At 42.4% G+C, this 24011-nt stretch overlaps 1 protein-coding gene across 2 annotated transcripts in view; it reads right to left on the bottom strand.

Annotated features, from left to right (window-relative positions):
• Window positions 1-8059, bottom strand: part of NDNF (neuron derived neurotrophic factor) — a 33712-nt gene extending 25653 nt beyond the window's left edge. The window contains exon 1 of one of the 2 annotated variants that reach the window (XM_083571377.1): window positions 7006-8059. Coding sequence is in view for 1 of the 2 variants with exons in the window: in XM_083571376.1 (XP_083427502.1) it covers window positions 5650-5714 (65 nt within the window). In the remaining variant the exon portion in view is untranslated. Of the gene's footprint in view, window positions 1-5649; window positions 6009-7005 lie in introns of those variants that run through there. The other variant, XM_083571376.1, reaches the window with a different exon arrangement.
• Window positions 8060-24011: the final 15952 nt, after the last annotated feature.

Here is a 24011-nt window from a genome sequence, read left to right as displayed (position 1 = left end):
AGCCTACGGAAGGTTTCCAGGGTGCCTCCAAAGTTGCCTAACAAATAAATCCAAACTTATATGTAAACTTGCCCCTTTAAATTAATGAATTTCTGTTTCCAACCACCAGACTAAAAAACCTCTGTTAACTCAACATTATTTGGAATTACTTTTAATTTAAATTTTTCACAACCTAATTTTCCAAATTAAATATTAACTTTTAAATGGTAGTGCCAACAACAACAAAAATTAGGTACTAAAATTAATTAGCAATGTCAAGTTGCCAACACCAAATCCTGAGATACACTACCGTATATAGTGCTTCCATTCAAAATTGCACTTTTCTAGTCAGTTTTCTCCATGGACCAATTCTCAATTGTCTCCAGACACACAGTCATATGGATAAACACAATGTACATACCAAGAGTATACACAGACATACCAATCAGCAATATTATCATTATGGCAACATTTTTGGAGCCGTTGTCATCAGAGGAATCGCACGCTAAACTTATCTGTGTATTATGGCAAGAATGGGCATGTTCAGAACTGGAGAAAAGCAACCAAGAAAATGCTTGCCCTAAATGATGAGCAACCCATTTCACAATGCAGTTGACACAAAGCACTAGAATTTAACCCCCTTTCAATCCTGTTCATAATCAATAGAATTTACAGAAGTTTAAATTCCCACATTCCAATTTAACTGTGTCTGGTCATTATTATCAAAGCAGCATATAATAAGAAAAACAAAGGAAGAGATACAGATTCAAAAACAATAAAACCTTTCCTACTATTATCATGAGATAAATTATGTGTTTCCAAGTGGTTTGGGTACTAACAGTTTGCTCTTATGTTTGTATGCTCCAGTAATAACATGTTGAGGCTAAACAAGCACTATACCAATGCACCACAAAAATAATGTTTTGCAATTGGCTTGGCAGGCAAATAGGCCTGTGATAAACTTTTAGGATGCATTTGACCTGGAGCCCTCAATGTGACCTCCATGAGCGCTGCAGCAACCTCATACATAATACTTAACACTCAAATAAGGTTTCCCTGTCCCTACCAATTTCTATTTTATTTTACAAATACTAGGTTTAGGAGGTTTGGTTCAGGGTGTAGCCTTCTTCTTTTTTTTGTCTGTTTTATTTCTTGTGTGATGTGTGCAGGTGTTTTTGCTTTTGCATTTTTGGAGGAGGCATGGTTCTGAGCATCCCCAGTTTTTCTTCTGTAAAACTGGCATGCTGTGGTACATACAACAGTTGCCTAGATTTCCACCTGTGTCCCCAGGTGCCCAAAAGCTGGAGAGCTCTGATCTACACCCCCACATTGGGTCATACCAGAGTTGCAGTTCTGCGCCTTCGAACTGACAAGCAGGGCTCACTTGTACGTAATTCTTCTTGAGTTATTTCACCAGCTCCTATTGAAAGTTGTACCTTTTCACAAGCACAATAGCATTTAAAATAGTGTTCAAAGGTCCATTAGATTCTAGACCCTAAATTTGCCAAGTGCATGTCTGAACAACGAACAAGCACGCAAAAAGCACCTCTGGGGACCATGTGAAAAATTTGTTTGCACAAAAGGTCATCGTCAGCTGTACTGACATGCAACAGACATAATGGCCATGTCCTAGATTAAAAACTTGTGTTTTTGTTTTTCCGGAAATGTAAGTGGCATAATTTAACTCATTACAGTGGTACCTCAGGTTACAGATGCTTCAGGTTACAGATGCTTCAGGTTACAAACTCCGCTAACCCAGAAATAGTACCTCGGGTTACGAACTCTGCTTCAGGATGAGAATAGAAATCGCGCGGCGGCAGGCCCCATTAGCTAAAGTGGTACCTCAGATTAAGAACAGTTTCAGGTTAAGAACAGACCTCCAGAATGAATTAAGGTACAGGTACCACTGTACACTGACTAGCATCCGCCCCCCAAAGTTTCAGACGGGTGTCCTTCAGAGCCCTATTTGCAGAAGTCAAGGACTGAACCTTGGGTCTTGTGCATGCTAAAAAATGAGCTGCAGCTGATAGCCCAGGAGTTATGCTGATTAGCCACCATACCTTCAACAGATGTTGTGGGACAGATTTACATCAAACCCTCATTAAATCGAAAGTAATATGGTGCATAATGCACCAGGGCAATCAAACCTTATAGGGCAGAAATGCTTATCCAACTTGTTTGTTGTGTCTTGAGTTTCATTTATATCATAATAGCTATTTACTGCATTCATCTGACTCGTGTCAGGTTTTTAAAGCATGTACACATAATTAGCTGTGCATCTGAAACAAGTTTACAGAACACCAACTTCAAGAACTGTGTGTCTCAGACTCATATCTGACTAGCTGGGAGTATTAAGATAGAATGCAGCTCTGAGTGTGTTTAGAATCGCCTAGACACATAGTGTTATATATAGAGAATATCTGAGAGGTTTAAGATATACAAAAGGGGCCACTTCATTCAACATCATGTTGCTTCTGTGCACTCGGAGCATCTGTTACATAGCACCTAAGTCATTAAATGCTACTTCTGTGCTGCCATAAAGCTCTGGGGGGTTTTGGGGTTTTTTTTAAAAAAACCCTGTCATCTACAAACTAACATCTGCCTAACATGCATGTGACAAATTTAAACCCTCAAATTAGAAAAATATGTCTTATTATGTTGTATGCTTTACTAAGTGTACTTTTTACCCCAAACCAGTGATGAAAACACTACAGCCATCATGTTCTTCACAGAAAGCTGACATATCTATAGATGACGCCAACTATTTTCTCATATATATTTTGGAATTTGCTCAGTATGAGAAACCATTATCTTTTGAAATATCAGAATGTCAGAATTAAGGAAAAATTGGTACGCCTCAGTATTTTAAAAACAACAGAACATATAGAAACAAAAATCTGCAAATGGTATTTCCCGTTTTAAGTTTCTGTTGGTTTTGAAATCAAAACACAAAGCAGAAAAGACTAGCAAACATGTGCCAGCTTTTAACAATCTTACTTGCTTTGCAATCACAGAAAAACCTAGTGGGTTTCAAATCTAAAATCCAGCTTTCTGTTTAACGTGTATATTTCACATCTATCTTAAGTAGACAAGAGAAGAGGAGTTAATCTTGTCAACTCTTCTGTAACTTGAAATTTTTTATTCTTCCCTATACTGAAAATTGCACTCCTCTTACACTGGACACACTGGTTCAAAATACTGCCTCCTCATACAATAAGAGCCTGGTAAAATCAATTATTAGTCATTTTTACACACAGGGGGGGCAGTGGGGAGGGGGGAAGAGATTAGGTTTCTCTCAGTACATGAAAAGGCTGTAGGAACTACAAATGGTAGAGTTCAATACACTACCACAAGGTGAAGTTGAGGAGGATTCCTACGGAAATTAGTGGGTGTAGGAGATGGAAGCAATAATCAAAAATGGTTCTGGGAGCTGGACCTAGGATCCCTGATATGTCCAGATCCAGGTCCCATGAACACCTTTGAGAAAGTTGTACTACATATTCAGCAAGGCTTGGAATGTTTCTACACCATGTACTCCAACAGCTATTCTTTGGATGTAAAATGTTGTGTCATATACGGTCATAAACAGACTAAGAATTATTTATATTGTTGTTTGTTTATTTATTCAATTTATCTCCCACCCTTCTTCCTCAAGGAGTCCATGGAGGCAATTACCATATACTTTATATATTTTATAGCATCCATCATTTTGACTAAGCACATCACTGAAAAGTTATTTTATGTAGTGCAAAGATCAAACTGGCAACCCAATCCTATATATGTTTATTCAGAATTGATCGCAGGATTGCAGCCTAAAACCTATGCAGACTTACATGGGAAGGAAGCACCCTTGTGCACAACATCAATCTACTTCTGAGTAGACATGCACTGGACTGAGCAAGACATATGAAGATGATGTATACATAAAATAATCTATATCAGATAAAGAATCTCATACTATCAGCCTGCTGCAAATTTTTATTGCAGGTTCCCCACCAAGTTAAATTTCTGAAAATGTGAAATAACTCAGGAGAGATTAGTTTCATTAGATCTGAAATCTGTGGCACATAGCTGGATGTATGTACTAGTAAATCAGGTCCCTGGTGGAGATTCTCTGACTTGATCCCATTAGTATTACAACCCCTTTGTCTGGGAACTGACTCATAAACAAGCAAGTTCTGTACTGAGCAGAAATTATGCCATTTTGGTCCCGCCTTCCTTCTTACTGAGCATCTCAACAAAGCACAGTAAACAAATCATACAAGAGCTGTGATTTTGTAGGATCATTTCAAATGACTGTCTCATTTGTAAACATATACTTTACTCGCAGTTGCCACATGCTACTATATACTTTACTTTTGGGGAATTTTTTTTTAAAAAATGGCATCGCAGGGAAGTGGAGATACCAAGAACAGAATCATCTGGTCCCTTGACTCAATAGTCAGCTCCCTTGTTCCAGGGTGACCCACAGTGGTTGATTCAAAGGCAGCATTCTCTTTCTGTGGCATTGGCAAGGATATTGCATTTATATATAACAATAAGCTAACCAGCTTGAGGAAGGCATAATACTTTCCCACAGGAGTGTTAAATGGGTCCAGAACAAATAAACTTGTGGTGAGGGCTTTTTTTTTTAGAGCAGGGATACCCTTCAATTATATGCTCTTTGAATGGTAAAAACCTGTATCTGTAAGTGATTAAGAGTTACTTTATAGTCACAGTTTCAGCTCTGTTGAAATAAATGTGTAATACAAGCCACACATATTTCATATTCATTCCATCCAGTAACATCTTTCTTGTTTTGTTCCTTTAATTGCTGTGAACTGCCAGACCCCATTGCTAGACTAATCCACTGAATTTTCCAAAAGGTGCAGTAATAAAAACAAACAAAACCATCTGGAAACACACATTTGTTTCTTTAGAATATTTTGTTAAAAATATTACTAGTTTTAGAGACTTGTGGAGAGTTTAAAAGAAACTTGCTAAGAATAATATAACACTGATCATGAGCAGTTCTTAAAGAAGAAAATCGTTCAATTACTCCCTCCCCTTTCTGATCCTCTAAACTCATCTCTAACTCCAATTGTCACTACAAAATACAAAATAAAAAAATTCCTTCCAGTAGCACCTTGGAGACCAACTAAGTTTGTTATTAGTATGAGCTTTCATGTGCATGCACACTTCTTCAGATACACTGAAACAGAAGCCACCAATTGTCACTGAAACTGGAAAAGGAAACCAAATCAATGAAGTCAATTAGGATGTTTAAGTCCCTGCAAACAACAGTTTAAACTTCAGCTTGAAAGAACTTGTTTGAGTTTTGCTTTGGTTAAACTGTGGTGGTGATGTGGGTGGAGACAAATGCCAGAGTCCCATATCCTGCAAGTGGTTATGCTGCAGGAAAACTTTGGAAGAGACTACAGGATCACAAGCTGGAAGAGGGAGAAAAGAAGCTATTTTTAAGTAATAGGCAGCCTCTGGGTTATTTCGAGCCTTCTTCCTTTTCCTGGTCTCCCTCAGCCTCTCCCACAACTACCGTCTTCCAGAAGATCACAAGGAGAGGCTTCAGGGGTGCTGCGGCAGCAGGTAGAATAACCTAATGCTCCTTCTTTGGAGTAATGAGAGGGTCCATAACTTTGGACAGAAGGGGAGGAAAAGAGAAGGGGAACCCACCTAAGAACCAAACTGTCACGCCATGCGAGAACAGACTTCAAACAGGAGCGCTCCTGGAAACTCATCGCGGGTGGGGAACGTCTCCTGACGTGGTTCCGCCAGCCAGGGGGGCTTTGCTCAGCCCCTCAGACGCTGCCCCTTTGGAGGGGCGACGGGGGCGAAAGGAAACCTGGTGGGCAAGTCTTGTGAAGCTGCGCCTCTCCCCCGCCCTCACCCCGGCGCAAAAAGGGAAAGAAATAAAGTTGGCTTGATCTCAGGTTCATGCCTCTCTTTCCCCTCCAACAGCACGAAGAACCCTTCCCAAAGTAAAGAGGATAATGGGAAGATCAATCACGGGATGAAGCAGACTGGCAGCAGGCAGATTTGCCTCGTCAGATGACGAGAGAGAGAGAGAGAGAGAGAGAGAGAGAGAGAGAGAGAGAGAGAGAGAGAGAGAGGTGCAGAATAGTATTTGGCCAACCTGAACTTAGAAAAACCAAGGTCAAAACCCCCAGATTTTAATGGCTGGGATTGCCTTAGCCATTCTTCACCTCAGATTCGGCGCGCGTGCGAACGATCTACTCTGCTAACTGTAGTCCTGTCCCGACATTTAATATCACCGTTTTAATTAATCCGGCATGAGGAGTTCTCTCGATCTCTTTCATAGCAGCTACTAACTTGCACCGGATCTTGCGTTGAAATTGGGGCTCTGGGCTGGCTGGGGTGTGTGTGTGTGTGTGTGTGTGTGTGTGTGTGTTAAATCGGAGAGCTGGATTTAAAAGGTGCCGAGAGGTAACTAATCCGCTTTAACTGATCTGACATCAGACAGCAAAGCAGATTCGAGGCTACTGCGCTCCAAGCATCTCTCCCCCACCTCCCGCGCGCCTTTTCTCTCTGGTACGAATACTCGACCGGGGTGCATTTTAGAGCCAAGGAGTTGGACTGTCTGGCTCCACAAACAGGTGGAGAGGGAAGTGAAGACGGGGCGGGGGAGGCAGCTTTCCAAGAGCCAGCCTGTCCCAGGATCTCTCGCAGAGGGCGCTGGATCGTAAGGCTGGGCTTGCGCGCGCAGCCTCCCGGCGAAAGAGCCCCGGGCGGCGGACAGCTGAGTTCGGCTTGTGCGGGGCAGGCGCCGCCGCCCGAGGCACGGGTTGCCCTTACCCGCTGCTCTCCTCTCTCCGAGTGTCCCCCCTCAAGTGTCCGTAGCCCGCCGTCCCCCAAACCTGCTCTGCTCCCGCTTAGGCTGCTCCTGTCTGAGCTCCTCAGCCCGGCGAGAGCCGAGAGCCCAGGGCGCCCCTCCACGGTGCGAAGCAGCCTCCAGCCGCGCAACGCGGAAAGCCGCGCGCGCCCACCTCTCCGCTCTCGGCTTCTGCTTACCTGAACGGCCAGCCTTGATTGGCCCGCGCCGACTTTGCCCCGAGTTCTTCGCGCGCGCTTCTGAGGCGAAGAGGGCTCTGAGGAGAACCGAGCGCGACCGGGGCTCCTTGTTGCCCGCGAAAGAGCGTGAGGAGAGGGATTTAAACTTCCCTCGAAGTCGCGATGCTAGAGTTCCTTCGTCCGTTCCCTTTTCCCGTTTTTCAGAGGGAAGCAGAACGGCAGGCAAAGCCCCGGCAGGTCCTTCCCATTCTTCAGGAGGAGGAGAGGAGACCAAGTCAAGAGGGGCGAGGGGCGAAACTGCCTGGCTGGAGGCTCCCGTCGCTTCTCCCACAGTTGTCTTTCTCGTGTAATTTTTAAAAAACGAGCGGACAGCCCAGCGCCGAGGAGCTGAGGGGGAGGGCGCCTGTATGCGACTCGCTCGCCTCCTGCCCGCCTGAGTTAGGAGTGTGTTGTTCGCGCTGAATGTCACTTGAGTGCAGCCTGGGAGAGCCGCTCCCCCCATACACCCCGCCCGCTACTTTCCCTCCCTGGCCCTGCCGCCGCCGCCGCCGCCGCCGCCACACACGCGCTCTCGCGCACACACAGCGCGCGCGGGGCCACCGAGCACCAACCAGGCGCCTGGGCAACGCCAGGCAAAAGCCTATCGCGCGGCCGCCTCCCCTCCCCTCCTTCCCTCAGCCTCGCCGATTGTCCCGGAGGGAGCGCACGCGGCAGCCCACCCCTCGCGCGCGCGCTCGCTCGCTCCTCGGCGGGCTTTGCCCTCAGCCGGGGGAAAGCGGGCAGGCGGCGCAAGCGGCGGAGGGGATTCGTGATTCCTTCTCGTCTGCTGCTTAAACTCTCTCAGGGACGACGGTTTCCTGAGACCTGGAGAGTGGCCGAAGTCACACAGGCTGAGGCAGGTGCGGCAGAGACACACAGCCACAACCGGTCCCACACAACTCGGGGGGCAGAACTTGAAAGCTGCCCTAGAGAGAAACAGGCCGGTTAGGGTCTCTGTCACAGGATGGCCTGCTGAGGGCAGCAGCAGCAGCAGCAGCTCCCTAAGTGTATCTTCATCCCCTGTTAAGGTACCTGATCCTTTTAAGGTGAGATGCCAGGGAGGAGCCTGTGGTCTTCTACAAGTATAAAAAGTGCGTTTGAGCTGCTTCACGCGCTTTGGGCCACGTGGGAGTGTGGCTAATGTCAGAATGTAGAAGAGAACGACAGGTACGTTCTAAGACTGACGTATACATTATAGATAGACATATAAACACAAATCAATTAGCCACCTATGATATCTGGACGTGTCTACAAAGATAAGAGTTCAGTCTGGTTCTGCCTCACAGCAGACTTCAGTTTCTTTCACTGTGTGAGGGTTTTTGTTGTTGTTAATTACCTTCTAAACAACTGTCTCAAAGCGATTTACTCAAAAGATAATTTAAAACAAATTAAAACCCCAAAACAACAAGTATATCTGTATGTTTAGGGTCCATATAAAGATATAAAAGCAGCATGTTGATATAATTTAAGATTTGCATTTTATATTAAAGAATAACAACTCCCAGCTTTCTTCCCAACGGTTTGTGAAAATAACATGTTAATATAGGGGCAGACAATGGTGTCAAGGTGATTGAAAGTGGTTTGAGAGAGGCTCTGTTTTCCATGATGTTCACACTTTTGGGGGGCTTTGGACTGTCACATAAACTCCGGTCAAACAGACTTTTCTCGATTTTGAAATTATACAAGAACAGACAGATTTGTTTACCAGAGGCCATTCCCTTCTTAGAACAACCCTCAATTATCTGGTGATGGGGTCAGTTTTCCAAAAGACAGTACATTAAAATTTAAGTTTCAGATGTGCTGGTTGGATTGTGCTGAAACCACTCTCATTGTTTCACTTATTCTCTCCTCCCCATGCAGTGTGCACACTTCTGGCATTATATGTTCCTAGCTTTGTTACATTTTGAAATCCACTTGGAGAAATAGCTAGGAAATTAGCATGTTGTCTAATTCTTGATACAACTGCATTGTGTGATGCAATTTTATTGTTTTCTGCTTCAGTACTACTGTGGTGTTTTCTGCCCTGGGAAGAAGGGCTGATGGAAATTTAATAATTAACAATAATAATAATTTTCAGCATTCCTCCCCATAACAATTTATAGACCAAATCTTATGGTTCGAAGCATTAAAATGCCACTCTGATTCTGAAAGTTAAAAAAGAAGAGTTAGAAAATAAAAAGAAGTATGGTGTAAAACATGTTTTTAAAATTACATATCTGTATATATTTATCGATATGTTAAGCACCATCTATGCCTATGAGGTCACTGTACCTTTGGGCTTATTTTTTAGTTTCTTGAATAATCTCTAGCATATCTGCAGCCCTGCTTTTTTCATGAAGGAGGGAAGGGTGAACAGCGGTACTGGGGTAGTAAGTAGAATGAGAAGGAGAGCGAAAAATGTGCTTGCCTCATTTACAGTTGTGCATAATCTCCATGTGGCAACCTGGCAACCACCCAAAAGCAACAGTCCTCAATATTCATACATACCTGAAGCGATGGAACTTCCTTCTTAAGTAAAGGATCAGGCTGCAAGTCCTGTAGGACTGGCCACCAGCTTTAGCATTGAATTACACTTACTAAGGCAGAATCTATTGTGAAGCATGCAGGTCCGTGTGAAACGCAAGTGCAGGAGAATTTCCAGATGGATTTTGCTTGATGTCTTGATACCATGCCTCTTGGTTTACATGGAGATCATGAAAGCCAGTTAGTAAATAAATTTAAAAAAAATTGTGGGGAGTGGGGTTTAAAATTTGGTTACTTTTTTTGCTTTTACAGTAAATTTCCAGGGGGTCAGTTTTTGTTTGGGAAAATGTTGACAAAAGGAGATAATTCAAGTGTGTGCAAGCACATCCACAAGTTTTGGAGTGCACATCCATTTAAACAAGGAATAGTAAATAGAAATTATGTCCCAAGGCCCATGTCTAAAATCAAAACCACTTTACACACAGCTCTTTCATGTCTCTCCCCACGTCCCCCAGATGAATATCTTGCTTAGCAAACAAGGTTGGTCTCTGTGTTATAGCAAATCAGATGGCACCACAGCTCAGGCTGTAAGTGTCTTGGTCATTATATCACATTTGTTTTGTTTTATTCATGCTATCATTTATAATGACAAGGAGAGCAAAAGTTCTGAGTGTCCTAACAACAATATCAATTAAATAAAAAGAAATAGTAATCTGTTTTGGCTTTTTAGAAGCAGGGAAAAGGCACTATTCATTAAAAACCCAATTCACTGTGAAGTATTTGATCCAATGCACCTTTAATGAATGTTTCGGATTTTTGTTGTGTACATATAGCACATCACAAGTGTCACTGTCTATAACATTCAAAATGCACCAAGGCTCATTTGGAACCTAAACAAGTATTTGCAAGTTTAAGTATGAGAAAAAGCCACAGATGGGGAATTCCTCAAGATGTCTCTTACCAGAAAAGAACCAGTCTGTTGTTGCTCCTGTGGAAAATAAAATCAAACAAGCCACCACAGTAAGAGCAGCCTGAAACAATTTAAGAACACTGGCTAATTAGAAGATTATAATCTTGGGAACTCTTCCTTCTGAAGAACTGCTAATTGAAAATATCCACAACACCATCTCATCTGTCTCACACATAAAATTCCTCCTCAGAACTAAATTTTGCTGCAGTACATAAAAACATATCAGAAAAGGCAGTTGGTACCTTCATCTGAGATCATGCCCACTGGTTATTGGTGTGCAAACAAACCCTTCGTGCATCCAGAGTTTCATTCTCACCTGTTTCTTTCCCACCTACTTCTTTACATTTAAGCCCACTTCATAACCACAACCCCCCTGTATGGGGGGACACAGGTAGTGCTGTGGTCTTAACCACTGAGCCTCTTGGGCTTGCCGATCGGAAGGTTGGCGGTTTGAATCCCCATGACGGGGTGAGCTCCCATTACTCTGTCCCAGCTCCTGCCAACCTAGCAGTTCAAGAGCACACCAACGCAAGTAGATAAATAGGTATCGCTGTGGTGGAAAGGTAAATGGTGTTTCCATGCGCTCTGGTTTCCGTCACGGTGTTCCATGGCACCAGAAGCGGTTTAGTCATGCTAGCCACATGACCCGGAAAGCTGTCTGTGCCGCAACCCCATAGTCGCCTTTGACTGGACTTAACCATCCAGGGATCCTTTACCTTTACCTTACCTTCTGGGGCTGATGGATGTGGTGATCCAAAATGCCAAGAGAGCTATGGCTAGGTAAATGATGAGCTGCAGACTGTTGACTGTAACCTGGGAAAAGCAAATTGTGGAGAGGAACAGAATACTCTCCTCCTTAGCAGCTTCTAGTGCATGACTGGTTGACAGGAAGGGACCCTGAGTAAGGAGAGCTCTTGCGAAGAGGTGAGCGAAGAGGTGAGCAACATTTTGTTGCAGGTTCCACTTGTCTTTCCTAATCCTAAATGTAATTAATAATGATTATTTATTTGCAGCCAATCTGTATTAATACTTAATAAATGCAGTCTTTGCATGGTAAACACTCCTTCTTTTTGTTGGACACAAGGCCAGCCCTTGCTGTAGTGAAATCATAGTCCTGTAACCTTGATGATTTTTGATTGAATCAGAGCTTTAAACAGGAGAGTTTGTCGTATTACTATTGAAAAGTGCTAGCATTTGTTTTAGTGTGCCAAATCTGATTATGATGTTATAAAATTAGATCAAAGATGAATGACTGTACAGTAAAAATCCAAAAACTGCATGTGCAAAATAATGAGAAACAGGGTTCCCTTTCCTTGCTACAAACACAATTTCTGAAGTTATAATTATACTCTGTTGTGGGGAGAAAGGGGGAGGGGGAAGAGTAGAACTCTGTTGTTTGGGGTTATTTAAAGATGGCTTAAAACCACTTTCACAGCCAGAACCTACACATGCTTACTCAGAAATAGACCCCACTGATTTCAATGGGACATTTCCAAGTATGTGTATATAGGGAGGGCTGCAGCTGTGCTGTAGGACCTCTATATGTCCATTCAGAAGTTTCATTGAATTCATAGGGATTAATTCCCGGTCCTGGGTACATGTGGATAGGGCAACAGCTTGTATATCTGACACTGAAATGGCTTAAGAGTTAAGCTCCTCCCAGAGAAATTGCAAGTAGGAATGTCTCTTTAAAAAAATAAGAGAGTTTTTCAGATGTAAGATGGGCTCCCTAGTCATATTGGGTTGAAAGGTGTACCAGTACTTTTGAAAGTGGCACATGTGCCTCCCATACACACACTTAATCTGATCTGGCCAGAGTGAAATTGTCATGTGATCTTTACAAAAATTAAAAAATTAAAATCTGACATCACTTGTTTCTGAAAATGTACACAATACCTCAAATTGAATCTTTTCCCTAAAGAAATCTGAAAGCAAAGTGACCCTGAATATATGGCTTCCTTGTGGACTTCACTTCCCCATTAGTAACCTGCAAAATTATTTGGGCATCCTGGTAGTCCCATCACTTTTTGGAACTAAATAGAATGTTTCATGGAGGGAGCTGTTCCTCGCAGTGTCATGTGGCCCTTGAGTTTTGTTTTCATGTTGGGGCTGCCCTGAAATATATACCGTATTGGCCTGAATATAAGCCACACTTTCCCCCCAAATTCTGTGAAAAGTTAAAGTGTGGCATATATTCACAACCTTACGCCACTGGCAAAGCTTCCCTCCAGGAAGCAGCCTGGGTATTGTCTTTTTTTCTCTCCCCCCCCTTCAATTTTAAAGGTGTGGCTTATTTGTGGGTGTGGCTTATATTCAGGCCAATACAGTAAACCAAATATTGTCAAATATCCTTCAAAACGTTTCGCCTGAATAGAACCCTCCAGATTTGCTTCCGTTTTATCTTTCAGGGACAGCTACTTCACCTAACAACACTTCTTTCCAGGTGCTCACTTGCCTGCAGTTCAAACAAGCCTGCTTAACCTGGCTGCTTTTATTTTGGAGAAAAAGTAGCCATGGTGGTCCTGTTTGGAATACATCCAGATCAGGGCCCTGTGCTGGTTTTCTCGTGGAAATTGCTCCCTTCTGGCTCCTTTCTTGAATGTGCTATTTACTGGGTGCAAGCATGGTTGTTTAAACACCTGACAAATGTCTTCATGAGAGGGAAAGAGGCTCTGTTTCTGTTCTGGGCTGGCTGGTTCATCTGCACAGCAGCTGTGAGGAGATCAACACACGCACACATTTCATAAATGCACACTGCAATGTGGCATTGGCGCCTGTGTCCCTCTTCAAGGAAGAAGGGATCTACAAGGAACGGCAGGAGGCAAGCGTTTTTGTTCACAGTACACACTATTCACAGCAGAAACATCTGCTCTACATGACACATGAGGTCACCACAAACACATGAAGACTCAATATGCATGTATGCGCTGACATAGTTTACTTGCATGCAATAGCAACTGCTTTGGCTGGGAATTGTTCTATACAATTCTGGCTGGCTAGCCAGTGCTCTTGGGAAGAAGCAGCATTGCCTAGGTCAAGGACAGGGCACTGTTTTCAGCCCGATGAGTGAAAAGACTTGGTTCACATATAATACTTAGCTTAGGGCTGGCCCTAACCATGAGGCATAGTGAGACAACAGCAACAGGTGGTTGATGCTTGGAGTAGCGGCAGCAGCCTCCAAGCTCTTCCTCCTGGGTACCCAGCTGTTCCCTTCAGTTGTCACATTCCTTTCCTGAGCCCCTGAACCTGGCCTGCTTTCTCAGGTGTGCTGGTGGATGCTGGTCCATCATTAGTGTAGAAGAACGCTCAGTCGTCCTCTAGCAGTGGAATTGAGAAAGGGTGCCATCTGGTCCTTATCAAGCAGCAAAATGTATTGGGCTGGCCCTGGCTAAGCCATGTTTAGCAAGTGACAAATTAAGTTGTTCCACAGATGATCAAGCAAACCATGAGCATCTAGGGTGAGATGGCCAAATAAACCATGGTTAAATTTGAGTTCTGGGTTCACACATAACACTAATCCACATAGGCACCAACTCCTAGGGGCCGAGGCAGTGATTTATGTGCTCCCCTAGTATAGGGACAGCCATCAGTTATTTAATGATGAGAGAAATACTTTCTGCAAATGCCCAAGAGACCCTCTTGCCTTTATTGCTGCAGGCTTAGAACCAAGTCCTGAAAAGCAAAATCATTCCTAGTGTTCAGAGCTTCAATGGCACAGTGAAATAGTCAAGGTAAGTTGAATTTAAAACACATATATTTCTTTTTGTGTATGTGCACATGTATAATAGCATTGTGCTAGATTCTGTTCTCTTATAGGAATTCCTTATGTGGATCACCTTTGTGTGAATAAAATTACAAGCAGGAAGCTTCATTTTGCACACCTAAGCAATCTGGCAAAGTAAGGCGTTAAGAACTAATTTTATGTGGTGCAAATTCATGTATGCAGAGTGTAGAACTGACAAAAAGGCACAGGGAACAAAAGTATGACATAGTACTTGTTAGCAAATAATAAAAATACGTTTTTGAGTTTGCATTTATCCAGATTCATTTCAAGTTGCTGCAGTGTTATAGCTCTTCTATGTTATTTTAGTATGTATGAGGTGAGCTACCCCACTTTCTATGAGCAAAACCAGATTCTTTTTACCGCTGCTGATTCACCAAGTGTGTGGAGGAGTTTCTGTTTGAATCCCACTTCCACCATGGTACATTTATTTCGAAACCTTCTTACTGCTGCCACCATATATCTATACCATCTCTTAAACTATAAGGCAGTAGTTGTGGTACTTTTGAGGTGGTACAAAACCATACAGGCCTTTATTGTTTCTTTTGGGGGTTTATACGTTTACTGTTGTTGCAAATGGACATTAAGTTTAACAGACAGGCTCCTGTTTCTATCCCCTGGCCCTACCTGTCTGCTGTGCCCAAGGGAAGCCTGCTACAATAAATATATTATTGCACACCACCCCAATCTCCAGGCGGTGTGAGATTCCAGGGGTTCCAGGTCCTTACTCCTGGAACTTCTTTATCTGTGTTGTTTTAAAGGAGACCATCTTGGCTGTGAGCCCTGGAAGGCCTGCACCCTGCCTTACTGGCCCTTTCCCATCTGGCCTGGGAGAGTGGAGTGCGGACTGACTCCAGCTACAAAAGCTGAAGCTGTTGAACAGATTCTTGGGCTGGAGTATTGTTTACGGGGGGTTGAGAGAGCTGTTGCTGTTCTTGATATTATTGTTGTATCTTTCGTTTTAGATCTTATGATTTACATGGAAATTGTTTACATTTGGTTGTGTACTTTTTGATGTGTTTTATTTATTGTTTATGACTTCTGTTATGTTTGTAATTATGTAAATCTCGTCATGTTGTAAGCTGCCTTGAGCATAGTTACAACTGTACAATTGTAAAATGATGATGATGATGATGATGATACTCAGGGTTTGTTTTTCCTTCAGAATGAGGCACAGTGGAGAATGTAGTGTCTTCATGATACGTGGCTTATTTACACATATATACAACCTGAGCCTGTGATGGAGGGGTTCACAGCATTAACATGTCAAGAGAGCCTGGTTTCTTCCATAGCCGCAGCCTTGGATCCGAACAGAAACCAAACAACATTCTGTCTCACTTGGTTTTCAGTGTGCTGCTTTGCCTCTAGCTTACATCACTGCCATCTCTCTGCTCTCAACTCCATCTTTGTCCTTCTATCTGTCTGTGAGTTTGAGGGAGTGAGCCATGCCCATTTACCATTCCCCTTAATGGTCCATCTCCACTGGCGATCACCTCACTAGGAAACTAACCTGTTGTATATTTTCACACTGGCTGGATCCTGGGGTTAGAAAGATCTCAGCATGTAGCTGACTTCCTTCCCCTAACTCACAACAATATAAAATTGGGTTATACTGGTGTTGGACCGCTGGTCCATCTAGCCCAGGGGTCAGCAAACTTTTTCAGCTGTGGGCCGGTCCACCATCCCTCACCCCTTGTGGGGCGCTGGACTATATTTTTAAGGGGGGAAAATGAACGAATTCCTATGCCCCACAATTAACCCAGAGATGCATTTTAAATAAAAGCACACATTCTACTCATGTAAAAACACCAGGCAGGCCCCACAAATAACCCAGAGATGCATTTTAAATAAAAGCACACATTCTACTCCTGTAAAAACACGCTGATTCCTGGACCGTCCGTGGGCCGGATTGAGAAGGTGATTGGGCCATATCCGGCGCCTGGGCCTTAGTTTGCCTACCCATGATCTAGCCAGTATTGTCTATTCTGATAGGCACTAGGTCTTCAAAGCATTAGGCAGAGACCTTTCTTCCCAGAACGTTTCTGGGGTGTTCTGCATGCAAAGCATAGTGCTATCTGCCACAGAGTTATGGTTCCTCCTGTAGTTCTCCCAGATTGTTTGTTTCATACTTAGTCTGTCTACAAAGATGCAGCTTCTGATATACTGGGAACCATGTGTGTGAAAGGGCACCTGTGCACCTGATTCCTAGACTAAGTTTAGTCTAACACCTTTGAGGGGAAATGTCTAATTCCCAGCATTGGATCTGGAACTGCATGACAGGCACAGAACATTGGATGATGCTGCCAACTTGGACACCGTATGGAAAGTGGGATAATTAATGCTGCCCCTTGTTACCCTTGACAGGGTGAAAGAGTAGCCTGGAGTTAGGTTTCACACCCTTCTAAATCAGAGACCTCCATTTTCAAAGCTGACAGCATTAACAGACTTCTGAGTGGGCAGGAATGTTCAAATACATATACATTTAGCCTTGTTGAAAGGCCATTGCATATCACGGGATGAAAGAAAAGTGCAGCTGAGCCGAATAGTGACCTTAGGTTTTGTTAGAAGGGTGAATAAACACAGCCAGGCTTCCAAATTAAAAACGCAACACAGTTTTTGCAAGATACATTTTAACATTTTCACTGTGAAAATTGGCATTTCCTTAAGGAAGAGGCCATACCTTAACTGAGTAGGTTTTCACAGAAAGTCTGTAGATCCTGAGAACAAAATACAGCCTTAATTATGGATAACATGCAATGTGAACTTCTTGACAAGCTAAAGTTAGCAAGAAACATACAAATGAAAAACAGAGCGTCGCACGCACAATGGGTGACCAGCAAGACCCTTTGAAGCCCTTGTGTTTGTTACTGAGTTTACCAGATGGCAGCACCCTTTAATATCTCTCCGAGGTGCTGGCTTGCATTGCATCATTCCGTCAGGGAACTGAAGCAACTGTTATTTTGATTTCTTTTTGCAGATTTTTCACATGATAGTTTCACTTTTGTGTCAAAATGCCACAAACACTGAGATTGCCTGTAACGGCCGAAAGAAACTTAGAAGAGTTTGTTTTTAGGAAAAGAAACTTTCATAATATTTGTGTTTTCAGCTTTGTATTTAATGTGGTATACGGGTATTTGTTAATAAGTACTTAAGAGAAGGGTCAGGCTGTTTACTGGTATTATTCTCTGATCTGCACTGAGTGGGATTTTTCTAGCCATACCACCCATGTTGATAATTGCAGTTATCTTGGGTAAACTGTTATAAGAATAATTATGAATCACCAATTCACTCAAAAGTATCATGGTGGCGTGCAATGAAATAATGAAAACATAGTAAAATTATAAGTTCCCAAAATACAGAAGAAATGACGAACACTGAATCAAGTTAATTCTGTAAAAACACTTGTGGAAATGACCATGAGAACTGTAGGTGCCTCTCTGATTTCAATAGCAACAGGGGCCCCAAAGCCTTAGATAGCATAGAGGTTAAATGGATATTATTAGGTAAGTTTAGATAAGTTTATGATACATTAACATGTTTGTATAGTTACAGAGGCTACAAATGGGGTCTGAAATAGGAGTTTCAGAGAAGGGGAAAAAATAGTTGTAAGAGAAAGTATACACCACCAGGGAACTTGGAAAGATATATGGTGTCCGTGGTGTGTCAGCATCTGTGGAAAAAGCTGACAGGCAGGCCTAAAAGTCATTCAGCTCTAAACCTTGTTTTCTTTGCCACACTTGAAGGTTTTATTAGCTTTCTGTCAGACGCTGCAGGTTTAAGGCTGAGGGCTTTGCCCTCCCTGCAAATTATACATTTTCCTCTCTCACCCATTAAGCAAGCGGTCTGACTTCTGTCAACTTTCATAATTAAGGTGTTTTTAACTCCTTTACATCTGTGATGCATAAAGAAGGGGGGGACTTTCAATGAAAAAAAATGACCTCTGGAAACATTCAGCAAAACTGAAACCCATACAAAATAGAGATTAAAGGATCAAGAAAGTTTGAAAACGTCACTTAAGAGTGTGACAAATTATTTATTTTTTCAGACCCTAAACTTTAAAGTAAGCAGCGCTGGCTGCAGAAAACAGACAAGTGATCAAAAACTGCTCAGTTCCATATAGGAGAGAGACATGTTCTTTAAGAACCCAACCTGAAAGTTTCAGCAGTTGATTTAGACAGCATCATTTAAAACAACACCTCCATCTAGTGGCTTTATAACAAAAAAAGTTAGTAAATTCTTACATAGGCTTTCCTGGGTGTTTTCACCCATGGACCTCCCTCATACATAGTGTCCTATCACCTGATCATTGTTCACTAGAAAATAAAAAGTAGAAGAGAGGCTTTTGTAATGCAGATGAGTGTTCTGGCCAGTTTAGTTTGCAGTCCTGTTACAAACTTAGGGCAAAGTTACACATAGTGTCAAATGTGGGTCTTTGCATCTAATGTAGGAATGGGCAAATCTTCCAATTACTGTTTCTCTCAGTTTTGAATTTCCTTTTTGTCTTAAGTTCAATTTTCCATATTTGCACATTAGTTTGCACTTTAAAAAAAAATTCAGCATTTATAGTGGAAATATATGTGAATATACATGTTAGTATGCAGTTTTGCCTGATATTTTCCTAACATCTGCACACTTGCTTCAATGTATGCATTTCTCTACACATTACTCAACGTTGCAAAATTCAGAGAAGGTCCATGTCTCATGTTCCATTTCCTCCAGATATAGGCAAATAATTCAGATCTATAAGGTTTTCATCACTGTTTGGTTTCGGAGAACCTTTATCTTTGCACTCAACAGCCACATCATCAGACTGGAGGCCACTGGTGCCTGGTTTTCAAAAAATATTATAATTTCTAACCTATCTTTTATGAAAAACTCCCTGATTTTATAAATAAAAAAGCAATGACAAACCTAGATAGCATCTTAAAAAGCAGAGACATCACCTTGCCGACAAAGGTCCGTATAGTTAAAGCTATGGTTTTCCCAGTAGTGATGTATGGAAGTGAGAGCTGGACCATAAAGAAGGCTGATCGCTGAAGATGCTTTTGAATTATGGTGCTGGAGAGTCCCATGGACTGCAAGAAGGAAGGAAATCAGCCTTGAGTGCTCACTGGAAGGACAGATCCTGAAGCTGAGGCTCCAATATTTTGGCCACCTCATGAGAAGAGAAGACTCCCTGGAAAAGATCCTGATGTTGGGAAAGATGGAGGGCACAAGGAGAAGGGGACGACAGAGGACAATATGGTTGGACAGTGTTCTTGAAGCTACTAACATGAGTTTGACCAAACTGCGGGAGGCAGTGGAAGACAGGAGTGCCTGGCGTGTTCTGGTCCATGGGGTCACGAAGAGTCGGACACGACTAAACAACTAAACAACAACAGATCTTGGCCCTTGAAGGCAAATAACTTTATAGGCAAATAACAACTGAACTTTTTGGATTTAACATAAGACATCAGGAATTGGGGGGGGGGGGTGTCTGTTTCTGCAATAGGACACCAGCCCAGACATTTTTATAGACACCACTGGAATTGCTACTTTTAGTTTATATCATTATTGTTTGGGTGTTGATTTTTTAAAAATATACACTTTCAACAATATTAGCTGCCATATTAACAGGTTATTCTAATGTCAGAGCAAAATGCACACCAGCATGCTTTCCAAAATGACCCTCCCCTACTAGCTGGAGAAAATGACACCAGCACAATCGCTTTTTACAATACCTACTAAGAGAGCAGTTGGAAGTGTTTGAGAAACCTGGTCCATATTTTCAGTACCTCATAACTTTATTTCATATTGCAACAAACAGCTTTCATAAATAAAAGGTGCTTTACCACAAATTATACTTGTTCACACCCATAGCCAGGAGCAAATATAAAAACAGCTAGAATCACTTCATTCCCCACCCCCTCCCTTACTGATTTCATGTTTCACAATGTGGTTTCTTGGCCAGATATACAGCCCTGAAAGCAAAAGCACCTGTGGGTTCACTGCTTATAGAACAGGTGAAAGCAGCCCAGAGCAGGCAATGGATGCTGTAAAGGGGACAAGTCGACCAGCAAGCCATTGGTTCATATTGGGAACATGATTTACTGTATTTATTAAGAAGACTTTGTCTGTTGAATTATGGTCACATCCTCACCATACCATTGACCATACCTGGCCTTTACCAAAGAATCCTGGGAAATGTGGTTTAAGGGTGCTGAGAATTGTAGCTCTGCTGAGGGGTAAACTACAGTTCCCAGGCTTATCTGGCAGGAGCCATGGGTGTGGCCAAGGAGTCTGGTGACTAAAGTTGTCCCTCCACTGACACAAGGCACTTTGATCCTCCAAAGGGTTCCATCAGTGAAATTGGGAAGGAGGCAGCTTTTGGTGATGCCCATCTCTCCTGAACCCCGCATCTCTAGGGGTTTAGAGGACCTCTCAGCACAAGGTAAGAGGTGGTGCGGGAGGATGCTAGATCAAAAGTTATTCAAGCAGTGGAGAGACACCACTGGATGCAACCATATAGATGGAGTTGCTATAAATTTATAAACGAAGGTCAAAACTGGATCCTTAATTGCTAAAAGTGTCCCTGCAGCAACTAGAAATGACCTATTATGTTTGGTGTACAGTTACTTTAAAAAAGAGAGTATGCTGTCTTTAAAAACAAACAAACACAAATATGGCAAACTGTGTTCATTAATGCAACCTTTGACAACCTAGTGCCCTCCAGATGTTGTGGACAGAAATTTCCACCAGTTGTAGTCTGGAGGGTACCAGGATTGGCAAATATAGGAAAGCAGGAAGCCACCTTCTGTGGAGTCAGACCATTGGTTCATCTTGCTCAGTACCATGCACATTGACTTGGGATCAGCTCTCCAAGGTTTTAGGCAGAGGTCCTTCCCAGCCCACGTTGGAGATGCCAGGGGTTGAATTTGGGAGATGCTCTGCCACTAAGTTATACCTTTCCCCTAAGAAGTCCTTAAACATGTTCTGCTCTGGCTACATTGCTTTAGCTGTAGAGCTAAAACTAAATATAATTAATGCATTATTCCGTAATGGAGGGGTGTGTCTCCCCTCCCACCCCCATTGATGACTCCAACCTCACCAGTTTCTCACAATTTGTCTCGCTAGGATTTAGGTGACTAAATATTTGCTGGGTCAGATGTTTGGCAGCAAAACATTAAAAGGCAGGTGCTGACACTAAGAAAAGAAAAGCACCCTGAGGCTGCAAAAATGTCTGCATTTCTCCTCCCCTCCCCTTTTTGCTCCAAGTAGCTGGCATATATTCATCTCTGTTTTCATGAACTCTAATGATAATGAGTTAAGCTTCACAAATGGAAGACGAAACCCTCATAATTAGTTGAGCTGAAGTGTTGAAAGGAATGAAATGGGGTTTGTTGGCTCTAACATTGGATACACAGAGGCCTGTCTGTTTGGTGCATTCACGACAATCCTGTGTCTGGGGTGCTCTTCCCACAAACACTGGTCACCTGCTGGGAGCCTGAATTGAATTAGGTTACATTATAATTGGATTTTCCTAAGGCGCTGCATTAGCATTTTCCATGATCTCACCCTTATTAGCCAAATCACTAATCAGGAATAGCACAGTTACACTGCCTGCTAGTTAAATTATCTGCTGCTATAGTAGCTATTTAAGCCAACTTCCAACCCATGCATAGAGACCAATCTTTCCCATCTTCCTTTAGAGGGAATTCACATTATTCTCTCACGGCTGAAAATGCAATGTGGTTTTGACTTCCACAGATATATTTTAAAAATATATATATACGCTGGAGAATTGTAAGTTTTAAGGCTTGTTGTACAGGTTCCATTATACGGTGTGATAGGGTCAGGTGATTTGTCTCCTTGATATATGAATGTAAAAATGAAGCTGTTGAGGGAATCGGTTTAATTGCAAAGAAATCCCTAACCACGAATTGTATTCCATTGTGGCTCAAATACTTAACACACCTAATCCTTTAAGATTATTCTTTTAATGCTACCATCTCCATCCATTAACTGGAATCCAAATGACTTAAAAAAATTAAAGTGGCAATTATGTCCAGTACATAATACACAGGGAAAATAGACGTGTCTTCCACAACTGATTGACAAGTCTACTATAGGGTGGTTGGTGGAGTCTAGAAGGATATTGCTGCATAAAGTTAGATACAGACATACAGAAATTCCTGATTTGATAAGATGGTCCAGTGGCTATCTGGCCAATACAGTGTCTGAGACCAACTACACTAGAAGTCTAAGCTCTGATAGAATCCTGCAAGGACTACCCCATTAGGAGAAGGAAAGGTAATGCTGTAAGCAGATTAAAATCTGCAGTATTTTCTCAAACATCTGCCATGCTTATTTCTTTCACATTTTAAAATGCAATTACATTTAGGTGCATTACATTTGTTCTCAAATTGTATGTCAGGGGAAATTATGTTTAATGTTATTAAAGTGGGTAAAGCAAAGCCGAGCCACAATCCCAGCACCCAGGTTTGTGTGCTTAAGTCACATTTAAACCATTGCAGGGGTTAAACATGCCAAACTCTGTTCTGGCCTTAATCTTCAGCTCAAAATATTACAGTAGTTCTAGAAATATTTCATTCACACATATATGCATATACACATATATCACCGATATGGTTTTAATTCTGTATCATACATTCAGATTTCCATCTGCATTCAGTGTAAATGCAAGCAAGTTCAGGATGCGTGTGCGTTTTTGTTCTCTTTTTTTTTTTAACCATAGATTTTAATTCTGGCAATAGAAGACAAGTTATTATTGAGTATTTATGTTGCAATATTGAACCTTACAAGTAGCTATACTGATATGGATGAGACTGTTCTGAATAATTGGCTTGAGGACACAGCAAGTATTGTCACAATCAATACAGCCCAACACGACTACTGACCATTATAAATGGTTGATGGATTGCTACTGACCCACCAAATCAATTGCTGCCCAATAGCCCTCTAAGGTGGCCCAGCAGGACTTCTATGAAACACATTTGTTCTTCTGTCTGCAAAGGGTTGCCTAAGTGCAGAGACTGTTAATCCTCCAGCAAAGCAACAGTGCGTGTCTGGTTGGCTACGTTTGAAGTGGTGGATCACACACTGTGCAAGCCAGTTTAGCAGACTAACGTACTCAAAGAGATGCGCTGTAGAATTCAGAATGACAACAAGATGATTCTTAAACTAAAAATGGGGATTGAGACACAGCCCAACCGAATAAAACCAAATACAAACATTTGCTGCTGCAGCCAGTGAGGCAGGTTGCTCACAAAAATGCTGGATTGCCATGTGGTGACCGCAGAATCTTACAGTGAGTAGGAAGTTTAAAGGTAATCTGCTCCGACTTCCTAGCTCAGGGCAGGAATCTAACTATTAAAGCAGATCTACAACATAGAGGACGACATAACAATAATAATTTATTATTTATACCCCGCCCATCTGGCTGAGTTTCCCCAGCCACTCTGGGCGACATAGAAAAAAGAACCCCCACTTGCATTACTTTTAGGCACTGAGTGACGGTGAAGTGAGGGGGAGGTACTACAGTCAGCCCTGACCAAATACAGGGTTATAGACCACACAGTAAGCTCTATGTGGATGGGACAAACATCCCATTAGCCACATTTTATATGCACAACTCTGCTTGCAATACCTCACAGCTCCTCTGGTGCCCAAAGGTAAGGACAGAATTGCCCTCTCCTTGATCCGCATACAGACGTTTTGCCTTGTAAAACCACCATAACACCACTCACTTGCACA

This window comes from Podarcis filfolensis, assembly GCF_964270895.1.
Source record: "Podarcis filfolensis genome assembly, chromosome: 9".
In the NCBI taxonomy this organism is placed as follows: domain Eukaryota; kingdom Metazoa; phylum Chordata; class Lepidosauria; order Squamata; family Lacertidae; genus Podarcis; species Podarcis filfolensis.
Note: the sequence above shows the minus strand (reverse complement) of the source record. Positions and strands in the feature narration are given on the sequence as shown.